This window comes from Saccoglossus kowalevskii, chromosome 12 (genome assembly GCF_978046115.1).
Source record: "Saccoglossus kowalevskii chromosome 12, keSacKowa6.1, whole genome shotgun sequence".
In the NCBI taxonomy this organism is placed as follows: Eukaryota; Metazoa; Hemichordata; class Enteropneusta; family Harrimaniidae; genus Saccoglossus; species Saccoglossus kowalevskii.
Genome location: NC_140652.1, coordinates 17,007,786 through 17,028,073, shown reverse-complemented (window position 1 = coordinate 17,028,073; position 20,288 = coordinate 17,007,786). Strand labels below are relative to the sequence as shown.

General features: G+C 33.7%; 1 protein-coding gene across 2 annotated transcripts; it reads left to right on the top strand.

Moving 5' to 3' along the window:
- The first annotated feature begins 6,757 nt into the window (after positions 1-6,757).
- LOC102806775 (uncharacterized) lies at positions 6,758-20,033 on the top strand. Of its 2 annotated transcripts, none has more exons than XM_085506457.1 (6): positions 6,758-7,061; positions 10,338-10,536; positions 11,054-11,278; positions 14,336-14,592; positions 16,460-16,600; positions 17,507-20,033. In XM_085506457.1, the coding sequence occupies exons 1-6, from the start codon at positions 6,891-6,893 to the stop codon at positions 18,173-18,175; spliced, it is 1,662 nt and encodes a 553-aa protein (XP_085362583.1). In that variant the 5' UTR covers positions 6,758-6,890; the 3' UTR covers positions 18,176-20,033. The 2 variants fall into 2 exon arrangements, with proteins under 2 accessions (XP_085362583.1, XP_085362582.1); XM_085506456.1 differs by having other exon boundaries at positions 11,051-11,278.
- The last annotated feature ends 255 nt before the right edge of the window (positions 20,034-20,288 follow it).

Sequence of the window (20,288 nt, the reverse complement as noted above, 5' to 3'; positions counted from 1 at the left end):
ATGACGCAAATGAAAGCGATTGAATCCGTTATGATATTGTTGCCTGCGTTTTAATAGGTTTATCCGGGAAATTAAACAATAATTTATACAGACGGTTGCCTCTCAATGCCATGATCATTATCGGTTTTGTCGGAAATGTATTGCACTTCTCCAATTGAGGTAATTAATAAGTTTTGTGTTAAACCGGAAACACTACATATTCATCTTGCACGGATATCCATCTATAAAACCCCGAATCGTCGAATTCAACGGTTCATACTTCGCCGCTGCATCACTCAAGATCCTGAGACAAGTATTCAAGGAACCCAAAATGAAGTTTGTGTTTTTCCTCACGATGTGTGCGTTGGTTGTTATGGTTACATGTCATGAATATAGAGATACGGAAAATGACGAGGTAAGGAATTTGTTATTTCAACGGGGTTAAAACGGGGGTGACCGAGGTAATCATGCGAGATGCCTTCGAATATTTTTGTTTTCCAAATTACTCAGCACCATTAAATTGTCGATAAGATGGCAAAACAGATCTTAATCTCAATTGCGACCTCTGACACATAAGAGAATAATACTTTAAATTACCAGGAATTTATTTTTGCTGGAGGAATGAATATTTTTTTTTTTTGTCTCAGCTCATCAAAAATCGGTGAAAATAAAATTCCCACAAAAATAACTAAAATAAAAGTATTTTACAATTCCTCGTTTTATGGTCTATAGTTCCAAAGAACTACTAACTTCCTGTTCTTATGTGTATCATTATGTATCCGGTACTAAGGCGTGATAACATTTCAATGCACGGCCAAGTATGCATATAATGTAAGAGGGCCATATATGTCGTATTGTTCGGCCTCGTAATGCTATGCAAAACACGGTGATCGAGCCAGAATAATTTGCCTTATTGTATGGCTAATATATTTCACTAATAGTACTCGACATTTCGAGAGAAAGACAAAAGCGCCAACCAATATTGCGAGAGGTAAATCATTGTGTTGTTCTTCGTTAGCTTCGTGTACAATCTAATTGTTTTCGATGGTTGCTACGATGCGTTGTGTTTGGTGTGGGTCCCACTAATCGAATATTTTGTGTACTACACTTTTGAAGGATATTGGTTTGTTTTCTCTTATTCTTCGATATCGCGCAGTGTATACGTAAAAATTCAAAACTTATTAATAAATTTATTCATGTCGCCTTCTCAGTTTGTGTGTTAGGAGGGTTTAAAACTAAAGCTGTCAATCAAAGCTATGTGTATTCCAAATGTGGTTAATGCGCCCTCGCCGTTGAAGTTTTATTGATGTTTGCGGTTCTCGGACAAGTGAGGGCGCAATAGCCAACCGTCATATTAAAGAGCAATTGCTTTCACACTGATCTATTTTATTCCATTACTGTTCTATTTTACACAGCAGACAACACTAGAAGATTTGTTTAATGAATTTGTGAAAGAGAGGCTAGAAAAGAAAGCAAGCTCTAAGAGAGGTAAGACGGTTTAGAAATGAGATGCGCCTTTTTATGTACTTTTAGATAAAAAATAAACTTTTTTTTAATTTTTGAAGTGTATACATCAATCTAATGCTATGAATATTGAACACACTTATTTCAGTGGAGCATACTGAAAACAGGTGTTTTACATAATTAATGGGCGATGCAAACAAGTATACATTCTATATATGAAATGTCTCTACAAAGGTTATACCTGACTGGATAGTTAAAACAAAATTAATGTGCTAGAGCCGTTGAAATAGTATATAACAATGCTGATACAGAGTGGGTCATTATGCAAATTAAACAAATACCCCCTGTTTGATTGCAATTTCTAAATATTCATTTTTTTTCGCCTCAAATGGTGTCTGCGTTGTTTGAATACTTAAAGCGGGAGGGTCGTCACCTACGCACGCGCGGGAATTGAGTCCCAAGCGACGATAACAACACACGCTAAAACGCAAAGGCTCATGAGTAGACGCTTGTTTGTAGCTATGGCTATCTGATGCGTGCACAAGTGACGACTCCCCCGCTTTAAACTATACATTAGAAGTGGACGCAAAACATGTATGGAGGCGTAATTTGTGTAAATCATCGATATAACCAATTTGTGTTGATTCTTGCATTTGTTATTGTGATTCAAATGAAGCCAGTTAACACAAAACCGGACGAAAATTATTCAGGTTCATCGCGGTTACTTAGTAACCGTGGGTTAATTTAGTTTTCACAACATGACGTAACGTAACATGACATTGACTGCCACAATTAGAACAATAATTGACCAAAATATCTTTGTAGAAAGCATTTGTTCTGAAATGTTCACAACACATTGTTTTGTACAGACTGACTTGTTTCACGGTCACGTGATCAGTCAATAAAAACGCAAATAGTCTATCTACAGTTATTTATGCCGTCAACAAAAATACACCATGGTAAATAATATGTCATGGAATAAAAATGAGTAATCTTGTGTTTTTTGGAAATATTGTTCTCATAATATCTAAAATTGCAACTTCACAATTCTTAGTAGAACTATGGGGTCGCGGCTATTTTTCATATGACAATTTCCCTTTGGAAATAACAATTGTTTATGTCATATCCATATGTGTTTGTAATTGACAATCAGAGGAGTAATTTCTCAGCATCCATACCTGTTATGTTTGATAATCATGAATAGTAATGAAGCAGTACGTACACGGTGTACCTTGAGTAAACAAAAACTTGTGCTATTGTTATGAGGAGTAAACGCGCACTTTTTTATAGGAAAAAAACAGTTATTTAATAAAATATATATGACAGTATATATAAGAGTAAATGCCAAAGTATTGTTTTTTTTTTAATTTAATATTTAAAAAAAAAAGACCCTAAAAAAACATCCTGCTACCTTAAATGTTTTACAAAAAGTTGCTAAAAAAAGTACAGCCCATCGTGCCTTGCGGTCTCACTACCCAGTCACAGGATAACTTCCTGTTGGTGTTGTGTGCTCACAATTTGATATGTATTGTTTTATACTGAAATGAATTCGTGATATCAGGTCACGTGGCCATGCCCCACTATTATTATACGTAACCCGCAGTTGTGAATGTGTGATATTTGAATTATTAATAACGATATGACGTATTTATTCAAACAGGATGTACACTTTGGAAAGGTATATACCAATGTCAATAGGCTGGTGATGATGATTGACTAAAACGACGCGGGACGCGCACTGTGGTGGACACTGCAATATCGTGAAATAGAAAACACACACCCACTTCAAGGTCAAATACGGTTTGCGGAAGAAACCCGTGGAATGTTAAATGTTCGCATAATGTTCTTCTTACCAACAACACGCCATAATCATGCCTAGATATCCTCAATTTGTTATAAATAAAAGCAGTCACTGACAAAATGAAATATTTCGAAGATCAAAACAACTGATGTATTATCACTTTTGTATTGTCATTACTGGTAGAAGTTGTCGATAAATATGTTAAATACCTTATCACGTGACTATGTAATGTTCATTCAATGCCGTAATTAAATTAATTTATCATGATTAAACATGACTTAACGCATCAATTCTTGTTACTAGTACATCCAACCCAGTGTCCTGTCGTTGTTAGTCCCCATTCGGACGCAGTCTGAAAACTCCTGCGCGTGTGTGAGTCTCAACTTGTATCTCGGACATGCCAAGGCTGGTCATATTCAATCTTCAACATGCATGCGTCATACATTTTGAGTATCATATTCATTTTACGTTCATATTCAAGATGGCCGAATGGCGGTTATATTTTGTTCGTGAAATTCGTAAAAAATGACATTCCGGAACCAGATTTCGATTTCGTTCAAACTTGACACATTAAAGTTATGCATATAGGGGACTTTGATTCGCGTCATTTTGTTTTTGAGATCAGGTTCAAAATGGATGGTATATGCACATATATTTGTTTGATTGACCAATTCAAGGTGGTTGAAGAGCGGCCATTTTAATGTTAAAATACATCAAAATCCAGCATTTCCGCCATTACGGTTCTCGATCGTGCTTGCACAGCCTTTTTTTTTGGATCCGACTCGAAATGTTCGCCGAGGTTGTCGTCGACATGAGTCTCTTGAAATACATCGAGTTCGTGACGACTGCATGGCATGCCAAAATGCAATACAAACACTAAACTGGCATGTACATTTCAAAAATGGTGGTTAATTTCCAAGCAATTATAAACGCTCAGCTGATACTGCTCCGCGTACAATATAAGCCGTACAATGACGCCGTTCCTCTATTATGTTTTGGGTATCCCACTGCTGTATTAGGTTTTAAAAAATAGTTAGAAAAGCAAAGACAAGTGTTTAAAAGTTTACTCAGATTGCAAACTTTTGCATTGCAGTCCAGTTTATCAAGCAGGTGTGTTCTACTAGTAATATGCAATGCATAACAAAGTCTTCTTGATATCATTTCAATGTTTCTAATATGGTCAGAGCTCGATTTGTATATAGTTGAAATGTTAGGATGGGACGTGCCCATAATAATTTGAATACAAAGATGACGTGGAATAAAGATTACTGAAGATGCAGACAGTCCAGAACAAAGTGAATACGATCTTAGAGGGCAGCGATACGTAATCCACACCCCTCATAATTCAGTTTACAGATTGGATTGACGTACAATTGCGAGTAGTTATATTTTGAACTTTTGGCTTGCAATATGTAAGTACCGGTGAGAAGTCTGTTTGTATTCTTGGTTTCCATATAATATGTAGTGATGTTGGATTCAACATTTTAAATTTGAGTTGGGTGGATAAATGGAAAATTTTAATACCTATTCAGCATAACACCTTGCTTTAGAAACTCAATTACATCATGATACATTCACATGATTTAATGCTTCAGGCATTTCACGATTTATAGGAATACGTTTACATACAGTTGTTTTGTTTTGTTTTGGACAACTGTTAGTTAGAATATCTCAATATAAAACGTTCTGCTCACTGCGAGATTCTGCGTTATGCCGGAAATCGAACGAAAACATAGGACAAACTAAGCATATGAGATGTTTGCTTACAACTTGTGTTTTAATTCTGTATGAAACAATTCTGCGTACATTTTGTACGTCTGTTATCAGTCAGCCCAAGAGGTAAACTAATACGATAAACAGCCAATGTCAATAGGGTAGCCATTTTTTTTTTTTACAAATGAATAAAGTACTAATGGCAAATCAAACTCAGCATAGGTGGGTCTCTAACCTCAGATTACTATTATAATAATAGTCTGAGCTCTAACATATGCATTTGATTTATTTAGTGTATTTTTTTTAGACCCAGCAGCTCTCAAAACCTAATACTAGTAATGACGTAAATAATCCATCGACTTTTTACTTTTTCCTCATAAAGGCGTGTTGGATGTCCCCTCTCTGGATACCAGAGTGAGTATTTGCTGTTGTACTTAAGAAAAAAGCTCAGCACTAAACACGAAGGAAAGTTTTTGGTTTAAAGTAAGATTTAGATTGTGTTATACTAATCCAAATCCCTTTGGAAGAGTTGTAAGAAGAAATGTTCATACGGGTCATAGCGTCGTAGTATATTTTAGGCATCTTCACACTTGATAAAGGTAAATGCGTTTTTTTTTTCTCTGAAAAGATTGGCACTTCACCATTGAACTATTAAAAAGTGGATTCAAGTTCTAAATTGGCAGTTTTTATGTGCAATTTACTATTTCTGTAATACCAACTAACTACTTGTACGTAATGGTTAATCTTCTGCAAAAGTGAATTCTACCATTGTATCTGTTTTAAATAAATTTTATCATAATTATAGTTCTTTCTGAATTACATGCTGGCATGAATTTACAAATTTTGGAAAAAAACAAAAATAATTAAGAAATCTTTCACCAATTTTAAATTGGAAAGTTATTATTATACCATCAAAAATGTGAAATGTGAAAGGTACTAACAAAAGTGAGAATTTCTGACCACCGTCTTGAAATTGAACCAGGCAGAGCAAGACCAATTATCAAATTCAGTGTCTGAAACATAATACTGAGTTATATTATTTGATAACACTGAGAAATAAAATGCAAACTTTGAAAACTACAGTGACATTGACAAATTTGTATGTATCTCCAAATTAGATAACAAGTCGCATTTAATTAATTGTATAGCAAAAACTAAAAAAAATAAATAAATAAACAATTACGTAATTTATATATTTCGCCCCAACATCATTTTCAAGGTAATTGTGTTTTTATATATTTGCTACATTTAACATTCAATGTCGTTGTAAAGTGAGTTTATTGAATTAATCAAATTTCCACAAATATAGATTAGAGGAAACCGATGTCACGAGAATTTTTCCTTTGCGGTGTTAATGATGAACGAACGTAATGACACTAACTTTCCAATTCAACATCATATCCCAGAATGCACCACTCAACATGGCGCTGATACACTCAGGTATGTATGACCTCATTTCTCCGTGTGACACCAGGGCACCACACTAAGTTATCGATGATTTAATCCTGTAATGATGTGTATCGAAATATTTACACATCTATTTTGTGTATTTCCCACTCGCAGTGGTCTTCAGAAACACGCGAATTGTTAATCGAATTAAAAGCATAGTTGCAGAGAGATGGAGAAAGTCGATGACCTAGTCTCAAGGCTGTCTTGTTTTTTACATTCTCAATTAATAATATCACCAAGGACAGCGTATTAATTATCGTGGTTAAAAATAAGTCGTTGGTATCACGTATACGTCACTGAGCTGTACACAGTGATTCGACGTCTGTTTTTTTTTTTTCTCTCTAAATTATTTAAATATCACATTTCAGTATGTATTAACGCGTAGCCGGGTTCGAAATGTCGAATTCTTTACACCAGACCAGTTTTCACCGCAGCGCTTTGTAGGATAGTGGCCCTGCAAGACTAGCAGTAAAACGTAGTAGATATGGCCAACGTTGATGCATTTGAAGATGTTTCATTGGAAACGGGTGACTTCGAAGAGTTTCACTATGAGACTCAGTATGTGGTACTGAATTATTTGGGAATGGTGCCCCCGGTGTTGGAGCTAGGCTCACAGGATGGTGACGAATCGGATGGGGATAAGCCAGATGATGAGGTAAAACATTTTCTGTAATTCTAATGTGAATATCTTTAATTAAAATTGCTGGTATTGTTCATTCAAGGTCAACTTTATTTGACCTTGCACAATGATGTAGAAAGACAAATTCTCACTTTAACTAACAATTGCCAAATTCATAACATATTAAAATAATTACGAATTGTTAAAAAAGGGTTGTGAAAGACACTGACTTGAAAATTGGAATGTAATTATTTTTTTCAGCAAATATTTTTGCAATAATTTCTCTATTTTTCTATAATTTTGTTTGATAATTTTGAACCAAATGGACATAATCTTCTATTGATTATAGGTTTTGTTCAAAATTTTGGTGAAATATGAACAAAATTATGTGGGATTACAATTTGTGACAAAAGTTGACTTTAGCGCTCAAAAGGGTTAAGGTGATGCTGTTGTCAGAATCGCATATATGATCGTTCTACTGCTGTATTACGGTATTATTCTGTAATCTCTGGTTGGTCTGTACCAATATCACATGAACTACACGTAGTTCATTCAAAATTTTTACTTACAGGGGTTCTCTTGTCTCAAAATTAGCTTACGACATCTAGCTTCATGGGGCAGGGCAATATTTTTAATTAATCTAAACACTGAATTTATTAACCTTTTCACCACCAGACTTTTTTGCCCAAATTATTCTGCACTTTTTTTAGCTCCGCTGTCGACTTTGTCGAGCGGAGCTTATCATATGAGTGATTGTCCGTCGTCGTCCGTCCGTCGTCGTCGTCCGTCGTCGTCGTCCGTCGTCCGTGTCAATGTTTTACTTTTTCGACTTCTTCTTGAAAACTACAAGCCTGAATGCTTTGATACTTGGTGTATATGTACCTTGGGTAGACCTCTCTCAGATTTGTTCATTTCATGATGATATCTTCAATTCTCTAATTTTGGTGAATATTTTTGTCATTTTTAGTAAAAAGTGATATTTTCGACTTCTTGTTGAAAACCGCAAGTGCAATTGCTTTGATATTACATATATAGGTACTACATGTGGACCTCTCTCAGATTTGTTCATTTTGTAATGATATCTTTAATTCTCTAATTTTGGTGAATATTTTTGGCATTTTTGGTAAAAAGTGATATTTTCGACTTCTTGTTGAAAACCGCAAGTCCAATTGCTTTGATATTTACATATATAGGTACTACATGTCGACCTCTCTCAGATTTGTTCATTTTGTAATGATATCTTCAATTCTCTAATTTTGGTGAATATTTTTGTAATTTTTGGTAAAAAGTGATATTTTCGACCTCTTGTTAAAAACCGCAAGTCCAATTGCTTTGATATTACATATATAGGTACTACATGTGGACCTCTCTCAGATTTGTTCATTTTGTAATGATATCTTTAATTCTCTAATTTTGGTGAATATTCTTGTAATTTTTGGTAAAAAGTGATATTTTCGACTTCTTGTTGAAAACCGCAAGTCCAATTGCTTTGATATTACATATATAGGTACTACATGTGGACCTCTCTCAGATTTGTTCATTTTGTAATGATATCTTTAATTCTCTAATTTCGGTGAATATTTTTGTAATTTTTGGTAAAAAGTGATATTTTCGACTTCTTGTTAAAAACCGCAAGTCCAATTGCTTTGATATTACATATATAGGTACTACATGTGGACCTCTCTCAGATTTGTTCATTTCATGATGATATCTTTAATTCTCTAATTTTGATGAATATGTTTGTAATTTTTGGTAAAAAGTGATATTTTCGACTTCTTGTTGAAAACCGCAAGTCCAATTGCTTTGATATATTATACATATAGGTACTACATGTGGACCTCTCTCAGATTTGTTCATTTTCTAATGATATCTTCTGTTCTTTAATTGCCATGTGCATTGCTAACAGCGGAGCTATCTCAGCCGACAGGCTGCTTGTCTTATATTCTTTAATATTTCTGGAAATGAACCATGATTCTGGAGCCAACAAACAAAATTGGAGTCAATTACATCCCAAAATGGTATATGTGCGTGCATGTGAAATGCTATTATATCTTCAACTTTCGGGAAAGTGGTCCATAGCCAGTTACCTTATAACCCATAGTGCTAAATGTATTCAAATGTCACATTTTCAGAACCAAGCTAATTTAAATGCTTTGCATTTATTCGCTATTTTAAATGCTCAATGCGCAAATTTCTAAACATTCAGATGGATTTAGACTGTTGACAATCCCTGACTTTGTCAATTAACCAATCTTTTTTACAACATAACTCATGTTTACAACACAACTCATGTTTACAACACAACTCATGTTTACAACACAACTCATGTTTACAACACAACTCATGTTTACAACACAACTCATGTTTACAACACAACTCATGTTTACAACACAACTCATGTTTACAACACAACTCATGTTTACAACATAACTCATGTTTACAACACAACTCATGTTTACAACACAACTCATGTTTACAACACAACTCATGTTTACAACACAACTCATGTTTACAACATAACTCATGTTTACAACACAACTCATGTTTACAACACAACTCATGTTTACAACATAACTCATGTTTACAACATAACTCATGTTTACAACACAACTCATGTTTACAACACAACTCATGTTTACAACACAACTCATGTTTACAACATAACTCATGTTTACAACACAACTCATGTTTACAACACAACTCATGTTTACAACATAACTCATGTTTACAACACAACAGGTGTGCAATTTCTAAGACTCTTGCATACAGTACAGTTTTGAGTGTAACTCAACTCCCTAGCTGGCTATCAGATGGCTTTGTCTTTTCATAAAAACTTTTTAAAGTGAGTGTCATTGTCATCTAAAATTTCAATTTATTTTTTGTAGTATGTTACTATATAATTAGGCGGATTACTCTGCATAATTCTGATCTATAGTGATTTTGAAAGCAAGCTAAGCTAGCATAAATTAAGCCAGCTCAACGCTAGTTCAATGTTAAGTTACGCTCTGATGGTACTGTATGCTGAAAACATCAATGCAACTACTTTATTGCCTCCCTGTAAAAAGATTGACATAGGATAAGTACAGCGAAAATAAGTTTTAAGATATATGTACAAATATTATAAAAAGTACGTAACTAGTATTTAAATGTTAACAGAATCTTTGTGTTGTGTAAATATAATTGGCAGGTTCTTTAATTATGCCAGGATCTTTGCTTGAGAGTATATATATGTATTGTATATCTTTATTTTTGTTAAAATTGGTATCATAATAATAATCATGATTGTTATTTTATTATTGCAAATCACTTAAGGATTACACCACAAAGTCATCGGCAGTCGGGACAGAGAAGTCTCACCAAGAGGATCAGAGATCGCCGAGTACACCAGACAGCCAGTTGCTTGTAGGACGGTTAGAGTTGGAGGAACCCAAGATGACAAGTGAAGAAGAACTCGTCAGATCAGAGATTGAAGAGAGTTACCTGACACATTATAATGCAGATGAAAGCGAAGGTAACAACAAAATTGCAGTGTTTTTCATGATAATATTTGTGCAAATTTGGGCGACGCAGTCAAGTTATTGAACGCGTGCTGCATGATGACCATTGATCTTTCATTTCCTTTCATCCTTAATATACTGTAGAATACTTTATTTTAGCTGGAATTAATTTTCGTTGAAAAGGCTTTTTGGGTGTTGTGTATGGAATTTATTTTCACCGAGTTTTGACGAGTTCAATGTGAAATATAGGGAAAAAGGTATATTTGCTGGATTTTATTTTCACTGAATCATTCCATCAGAGAAAATAAATTCCAAGCGAAAATAATGTATTCTACAGTAGACTACAGCATTTATTTGTGCACTTGACATACTTGTGACTCTTTGATGCATCACATACTTTGTTTTGATGAGTTCAGTTGTAAATTTTTCCGATAATGACAATTTCACAGTGAAACAAACATGGTGACACAACTGTTACTGCAGTCTTATTACATTCGCTTATTTCCACAAATTCTACCCTCTCATTAGCAGAACAGTGCGGTGTATCGCCGAGTTTGGAAAGTTTAGCAGGGTCATCAAATGTAAGTCACGGCACGCCGATACTAATAGTTGAGCAATATATGGAGAGTATACAATGTTACCATCGAGAAAGACTGGAGCGAAGATCTAATAATACTAACTTAACAACCCTGGTGATGCCGCTGAGGGAGGAGGTGTGTCATCATTTGGATACTTTGGATGAACGCAGAGGATGCGGTTAGTGACAAAATAAAATTTACTTTTCTCACAGCTGATTGTTGAATGCATTTTTGTTCAAAGTTTTCATGCATGCCACAAAGCATTGCACTTGAGTCAAAGCATTTTATACAAGACATGATTTGATTTGCTGAAACAAGCAAGCTGCTTTTTGATTGGCTTGAATGTTAGGTTTTAAGGTTGTGTAGCCAATCAGGTACAGTCTTACTTTGATTTGCCCTGAGCTTTGTGGAACCACATCCTGGTACTTTCTAAAGGAAACAGAATTTCTTATGCAAATGTATGTTATTGAAATTAAAAAAACAGGTTTGAAATTTAGGCGGTAAACTATTTCTATTTTAAGACAAGAATATCCCTAAAAGTACCAAAATGTGAGTCTTCTTAAAGTCATGCATGTATTAAATTATTTCTGTGTATATCATATTTATTGAGGAATGGACTGATTTGCGTAAAACAAATGCAATGTCTTGCTTGGTTGTTCTACCTTAGCATGTATGAGAAGAAAGCCATTTTTCTATAATCATTTTCAAATTTTAGTGGAAATCTTGATGAATTGTTGTAAAATTTATTTATCATCAAGAAATGTTTAAAAAATCATAATTAGGGTTTATTTCATGGCAATTCCAAACTTGTGTCATTTTGGTACTTTGGTGTAAATTGACAAGTCAAAGTATAAGTAGTAAGATAAAAAAAAGAAAGAAATGTGGGGGGGGGACAGACTATTTCTAGAGATATGTCAGTTTCAGGAATTTACCCTGTCCTAGCACAGGTGATAGAACATCCTGCATGTCCACTTCAAACTCATCCACATTCAAATGCTGAACTTCAGAAAACAAACTTTTTAATGAAAAAATGTAAAATCTACAGCATGTCAAATTTTTACTGTAAATTACCTTATTTTCATTTCATCTTTCTGAAACTGCAATGATATTACATATACCAATCACCATAATATAATATTTAAAAAAAACAATTACTAGTAATTGACCTTAGACCTTTCACCAATTGATCTGAAATTAAAAAATGATAGAAAAAATATTTGCGTAGAAAAATAATAAAGCCATTCAATGGGTTAACTTTTCACAGCCATGCCGTGTGGGTTCCATGTAACATGTTCAATGTCATGTGGGTCCCATGTAACATGTTCAATGTTGTGTGGGTCCCATGTAACATGTTCAATGTCATGTGGGTACATGTAACATGTTCAATGTCATGTGGGTACATGTAATATGTTCAATTTCATGTGGGTTCCATGCAACATGTTCAATTTCGTGTGGGTTCCATGTAACGTGTTCAATGTCATGTGGGTTCCATGTAACATGTTCAATTCCGTGTGGGTCCCATGTAACATGTTCAATGTCATGTGGGTTCCATGTAACATGTTCAATTCCGTGTGGGTCCTATGTAACATGTTCAATGTCATGTGGGTCCTATGTAACATGTTAAATGTCACGTGGGTCCTATGTAACATGTTAAATGTCACGTGGGTCCTATGTAACATGTTAAATGTCACGTGGGTCCTATGTAACATGTTAAATGTCACGTGGGTCCCATGTAACATGTTTAATGTCGTGTGGGTCCCATATAACATGTTCAATTTTGTGTTGGTCCCATGCAACATGTTAATACAAGTAAAACAAATAGATTGTTTACAAAAAACAAAGCAAAAATAATTGTGTAGACAGATAGAATTTTTAGTTTATCTTTGGTTATCTTTTTTTCCAATGGACTACCTTTTGACAGGTTGTTTCTGTCACAACCATGTATTCAATACAGACTTAAGATAAATGCTAAAATTGCCCACCAATGTAATTTTAGTGAATTTCCTTTTCATAACGCAGTTATGTTCTGGTCATACATTTTTATTATTTGAATTTATGCCTCAAAATTATAGTCAAAACATCACAACTTTGAATTTACTCTTTGAGACTTGATCAAACGCCCCTAAAATTTGAATCACTGCTTTAAAACATAAATCCATGCTTTAAAATTGATATAACACTTCAAAATTTTAATTGTTTTATGCTTTATGGTTGCTTAGATAATTGTTTCCATTGTGTCTGTAGCAAAAATGGCTTATTCTCTCATTTTGTAACATGTTTTGTTTTTTTCCATTTCTATATTTTTCAGTTTTTCCCTTTATTGTTTTCTCATCACTCCTGCTTGCAAGACATTTATGTGTGTTTTAGTAAATACAAGTGAGTCGCTATCTATTTATGTTGGCACCCAAAGCTGATATGATAATTTTATTACTAACATTCACTTGTGTTTTGTTGCAATTTTTTCCCTCTTCATTTGAAGATAAATGTTGGTTTCAATCGGGAGACAACACAGAAACAGAAACAGTTTTTGACAAACAAAGAATGTGCAATTTATAAGGTTTGTGCACATTTAAAAAAAAAGCCCAATATTAAACTCTACATTCATTTTAACCATTTCACCACCACCAGTTCCATCCGTCTCCTTTTATAGTCAGCACTTTTCTTCCGAAGATTAGGACAAAAATATCCAAAATTTTTGAGCAAAAAGCGACTCAAATTGTGTCTGTTGGCTTCAAAATTGTCTTAATGAATATAAGAAAAAAGTAGAAAAATTTGGGCAAGAAAGTCTTGAGAATTTGACTTGCATTTTAACTATACATGTATAATGGACCTAGAATGAATAAGATTTTAACATCTCTAATCAGTGTACAGGCAACACCTCTGAGATCAGTAAACTTGCATTTTCACTGTTACAAGATCAAAAAGTTGTTCATTTCTCAGCAATAGACAACTACGAATATTTATAGTACTGACTTGACTGTATGCAAAATTTATGATTACTTAAAAATGATAAAGATTTTATTTAAAACCTAGTTAGATTTCAATGTAGAGAAGAAAAGTAGAATTCCTTTTCTGTTTATGTGCAGGCATTTTGTATTTCCTCATATACTCTCTTAGCTCTTAAACAGACAAGCAGTTGGCACCCCGTATTAGGATAGCCACTCCAGAAAAATTCGGCTGACTGTGCTTTGCAAAGGTTTTTTAACTTTACATTATGTCTACAATCTATCCGTAGTGTCACCAAGAATATGGGCACTAAGTCCCAGTTTAGATACGCAGGAGCCCCCGCCGCCACCGAGTCCCGAAGCGATAATAGCCAGCAGAATAGCAGCCATCGGAGACCAAATTATGCTGGAACATCAAAATCATACGGAACTTAACTCCGCTGTCAAGAAACTTCTTGGTCACAATGGAACGTTGGATTATAATGCATTTAAAGAAGTCGCTAAAGATATGATTGATACTGAAGAGCCCTCTAGTGGTTGGCATCAGGTATAGATACAAGCGCCCTCTAGTGGTAGACAAAGAATATACTTTTTCATCATACAGTTAACCCTTCCATTGCCAAATTCAACTTTTGTCATATGTCAGAAAATAATATTATTTTATCAAGACATGTATCCAGTGGGAAATTGTGTCTTTTTAGTTCAAAATTAACAAAAAGTTACAGAAAAATACCAAAAAAAAGTTGCTGAATGTTACAGCACAATTTTGATTGAAAAAATGTTCGGGTTATGTTATTTTTGTGTGATACTGTGATGTAAAAGAATCTGGTCCATCACAGTTATATTGAAGTCTGTTCAAATCTGAGATCAATTGACCATAATTACCTCAATGACAGAATGTCAGAATATGTGTTTATTTTGCCCAAATCACTCAGTTTTTCTCACTAAATGTCTGTACAATTAAAAATTTCTGTGATTTTCCTGTTGGCTTTTGTGATTCTCTATCCCAATCTCTGTACTGAGTGGAGGTGAGTTTCAAAACGATGTGCAAATTTGGCTATCATTCTACTTCATGCGTCTACTTTACCTTAATCTAAATTCATAGTCAATATAAATATGTTATTTTTATCACTCAACATAAGGCGGTGGCCCTTACCATGTTTCATCTTACTACACCCATACAACATACTGTAAAAGTTTAATTTTCGCTTGTTGGAATTCTAGCCATTTGTTGATTTTACGGCATTCAATTATTAAGACACAATTTGGCAAATGTCACTGACACTATTGAACGACTTCATAGAAAATTTACTAATGCAAAATTTTGTCTTTTTTGAAATTAAAGTCCTGTACAATACATTATTAGTCCCCTTAGACTTATGTTCTGATCTCCGTGTGTCCGTGCATGCGTGCGTCCAGACCTGTATATTAAAAATGCCTGGACCAATCACAATCAAACTTGACACATACATCATACATGATATTATACATATGTACGTCTGATTCAAGATAGCCGAATGGCGGCCATTTTTGTGCTAAAAAATCATCAAATCAAGCATTTCCGGCTGTTTACAGATGGACTTTGTTCAAACCTTGTATATACGTTGGACATTATAGGACTTTGATGAACATCATTTTGTTTTACGATCTTATTCTTATTTTTGTGCTAAAAAATCATCAAATATCAAGCGTATCTGGCATTTATGGATGGATTTCGTTCAAACTTGGTACACACATTAGACATTACGGATTTCTGATGCACGTCATTTTATTTTTCAGATCAGATTCAAAATGGCTGACTGTGGCGGCCATTTTGTTTTAATGATTGGGCTTCTAGAGTCATATCTTTTAAATGCTTTGACTGATTATATTCAAATTTTATATATTCGTTATACATCATGTTATATATATATATATATATATATATATATATACATGTATTCAAAATGGCTGATTTTGAATGCTGTTCCAGAGCAATATCTCTCAATATGGACAATTACTTGTTTGACGATCAGATACAAATGTCAATCATTTTAAATGTTAAAAAGTCATATTCCTGACATGGTTATATTCCAGCTATATTACTATAAACAAAGCCATATATTTTAAATTTGGTAACTAACTGGGACTGTGCCATGCATGGTTTGTTTTAGCTGGAATTCATTTTCACTGAAAAGACTTTTTAGGTGTTTTGTATGGAATTTATTTTAACTGATTTGTGACAAGTTAAATGTAAAATATAGGACAAAATGCATATTCGCTTGATTTTATTTTCACTGAATCATTCCTTCAGCAAAAATTAATTCCAAGCGAAAATAAAGTATTTTACATTACTTTACAGTACACATATACATGTAAAATACATTGTGTTGTCAGTTATTCAAAAGAATACATTGTCATTTTAAACTTCCCAGATTGCATCGGTTCTGAACTTCAGTCGTCATGTAGCACTAAGTTTGATGAGAAAGGGACAAAGAATTGGGCAGTTAACGGAGTATAGCGTAAAGTTGATAGAGGAGAATATGGCAAACTTCATCGTGGATCAAGGAGGATGGGTACGTAAAGGGTTAATGAACGGTTTTCGTTTACTGCGAGATTTTGCATATTGCATGAAAGCCACGAATGCATGAACGTCTGCGAAAACAATTGAATGATTTGATTTTTTTTAATTCAATTTAGAAATGCTTATTTTTCAGAAAGGAATATGGCATCAAGATATGCCTTACATATACATGTACTTATACTTCATCAAAATTGATCATCATCAAATGTGTATAGCTAATTATTAAGCATGGAAATATCACAAATATTTTCAGGTTCCATGCGATGTTTTGGCGTCACTTCAACGCTTTGACCGTTGTTTGTCCTGTTTTTACATTCAATTTCACGCATAACACAATATTTCGCAGTGAACGGAAAATGAATTTATGTTTTTATTGCTAGTTTTTAAAATCTTGGATGAAATAAATTCATAATTCTGAATTATGTATATTAATGAGCTAATTTGCATAACATTAATGATTTGAGCATTAATAACATCTTGAAACAATATATGGTAAATATGAGAATAATTTAATTCAGATTTATGCATAATGATCACAAAATTTGCATATTGGTTTTGTGAGTAAATATCACGATAGTAGATGACCAATTGTTCTGGCTTTTGTTCTGAAACAGGAACATGCTTCTACTCACAAGTAGTTTGATTGGTTCCCTGCAGTGAAAGGGAGCCACACTGATTGGTTCATTTTCAAGCTACTGAATACTATAATACATTTTACCATGTGTTTCAGGTGGCAAGGGTTTTATCCAACTGATTAGGATGAACTACATTATGGTTCGTTATTATCGGTGCTATTTCCTGTGAACTTTCTGTTGCTATAGTTTTTTTCACGCATTCAAACTTCAAAATTTGATTAAAAAGTGATTTTACTATAAAATGAACATTCTTTGATTTTCAGGAGGCAGTATCGAGGATAAACATTGAGGACTATTCATCTTCTGATCTTCATAGCACCACCAGTGAATTTTCATTACCCATGTCACCATGGCCAGAAGGAACTTTGCTCACACCTCCAGTGTTTCGTAAAAGCTCTGGATCAGATGTCAGTGACCCTGGTAGTGGACCCCCTAGTCCATCGTGGAAAGACTATGGACAAACATATCATATTCCAGGGAGACCACATCGCTTAGGAGCCAGTAATTTACTAACACCTGGCAACTTTCGTATGTTGCCTAGCAACCAAGGCATGAGTGTGTCAGGCGAAAAAGAGAAAGATGATGTTACTATAGCAACTGACGTGCAAGATGCATCAGCAGCAGTTGATACTTGGAAGGATGAAAACGATTCTGGAAGAGTTGACGTCTCAACACAAACGTTCTTTACTGAGACCGATAACTCAGACCACTCAGGAGATTCGGACGCCGACAATGGTGATGTTGTGGCATCACTATTTGGTTTCCCGGGAGACAGCGACAGCGATTCAGACAGTCAGAGGTCACCAACAAGGTTTAAAGGTCGGCAACAAGAGGTCAGTACTCAAACGAAGAAAAAGTCATGGTTTTCTGTCAGCTCAGCGGCAGCTTTGGCGATAGGCGTTGGTGTTGGTATAGCTGTTATGAAAAAGTGAAAAAAAAAGTACATCTGGAATAAATTATATGTGTGTTTTGTCTTCCCGTAGAAAATAAAGAATTATATTAATGTAAAAACTTAAAGTTTGCTGAATCAGTACACCGAATGATTTTAATCATTGCCGTTGAAGCGATGTTTACATTATTTAACGTTATAATTTTCATACATATAGTAGTCCTAGCATTGTGAAATTGTACGACTATATGCATACTACATATGGTGTATTGGTGAAATATAATATACAATTATATGTTTGTATGTTACAATAATATAATCCTGTCAGTCTATTATTAAATTTCTAATTGCCCCAAAAGTATTGAAGAGTCTTGATCACTGACTGCGTGTCCCATGTACGCATAATAATGTGTATGTGCTAGGGTCGGGTATTTGCTGTATGAGTAGTACATGCACTTATGTAAATTACAGAGGTATTTCTAAAATCAAAATAAGTAATATTTCGATGATTCACTATACAACAAATTTGATTTTGGGTTTATATAATTTATGCTTTTATTGTTAATGCGCTAATAAAGCAAATAAACTAGTCTAAATTTAAGCAAACTTGGTCGTGAGATGATGACACTATCAGTGCAATGTTGTTAACATGAAATAACTGTAAATAGATAATTGCATGTACATTTTTGAAGCAAAAACAAAGTAAAATTAAAATTTTTTTTTTTTTGCAAAATCTTAATGGTGTAAATTTTAATAACCATGACAACACATGATACATTCTCACGCCATTTCATTAAGGCAAACGAGATTATGTTTATGCAGTTCCAAAAGTATCAGGGACATTAATCATGCAAATATTGATAAATTATGCAAATTTATTCATAAATAAATTTTAACTTATCCAGAAGTATTGTGAACAAAATGCACCAAACATTTATTATTTAACTTTCGTGACATTATTTGTTATAAGAATTAAGTGTAAAATTTTCACAGCTTGTATATTTATTGAAATATCAAATATATTTTATGTTTTATTTATTATGCAATTTGCTTTTATTGTTATGTATGGAAATACTTTTTTTATGGAGGTTTGAGCTGCATTGATGAATATTAAGTCATTTTCTGTATGCTTTCATTATCATGGGTTCATGCCATCATATAATAACAAAAATGAAAAAAAAAATGTCATGGCAAATGGTGAAAATTGGCTTTTTCACACGGGATTCTTTAATGAAATTATTTATTAATATCTCAAAATTTTGTTTTGTGATATGGGATGAAAAAGTTGTATCTTATTGCTACAATTTGAATATTGTGAACACATTTCAAAAAATTTGGCATATAATTTAGTGAATTTCCTGTGTGATAATATTTGCCATCCTATGCAGTGGAAGGTTATTTCCCATAATGCATTGTGCATATGAGTAGTAACACACTCAGTAGTTCAAAATTTAACCAACATTTGGTTACCTTAAACTGTTATTTTAATAATCTGCTTCTTATATGTCACATGTTCATTTATTATTTTTCGTAAAGCTGCTCTTAATCCAGAAAATAAGGACTGTTGACATATTTTTTTTTTCATTGTTTCATGATATTATCATTAATATTTACAGGCTTGCATCTTTCTTTCAAATTATGAATAATTAATTCCTAAATGATTTCTAATCTTAAATAATTTGAAGTAATTTTTTTTTTCAAATCTTTGTAATAGTTTGAAATTGTAAATCATTGGTCAACTACTGTAAGTCCAATTTTGTTCTTGTTCACAATTGTTATTGTTCATAGACTGAGGTACATGGTCACTAGTATACTTCCAGTGACGTAGAAATAAAGCCAGTTTTCGGTCAAAGTGACCACCTACTTTGAATAAAATACAGACTAGTTTTTTAGCAGTGAAACAGACTTTTTATGACCATATGTACCTCTTGAGCTTTTACTTAAATGTCACCGCGACCTCAGCGACCCAGTGAATTATTTACAAAACTAATCAAAAATTTTGAAATCAAAATTCTAGTTTGTCTTTCAAATTACAAATATTTACCTTAATGCTGCATTCCAACTGTGTATTATAGGTAGAGCACTGACTACGGATTAACGTGATCACCATAAAAAAATTTGATTTGATTATGGAGAAATGAAATATAGATTGAAGG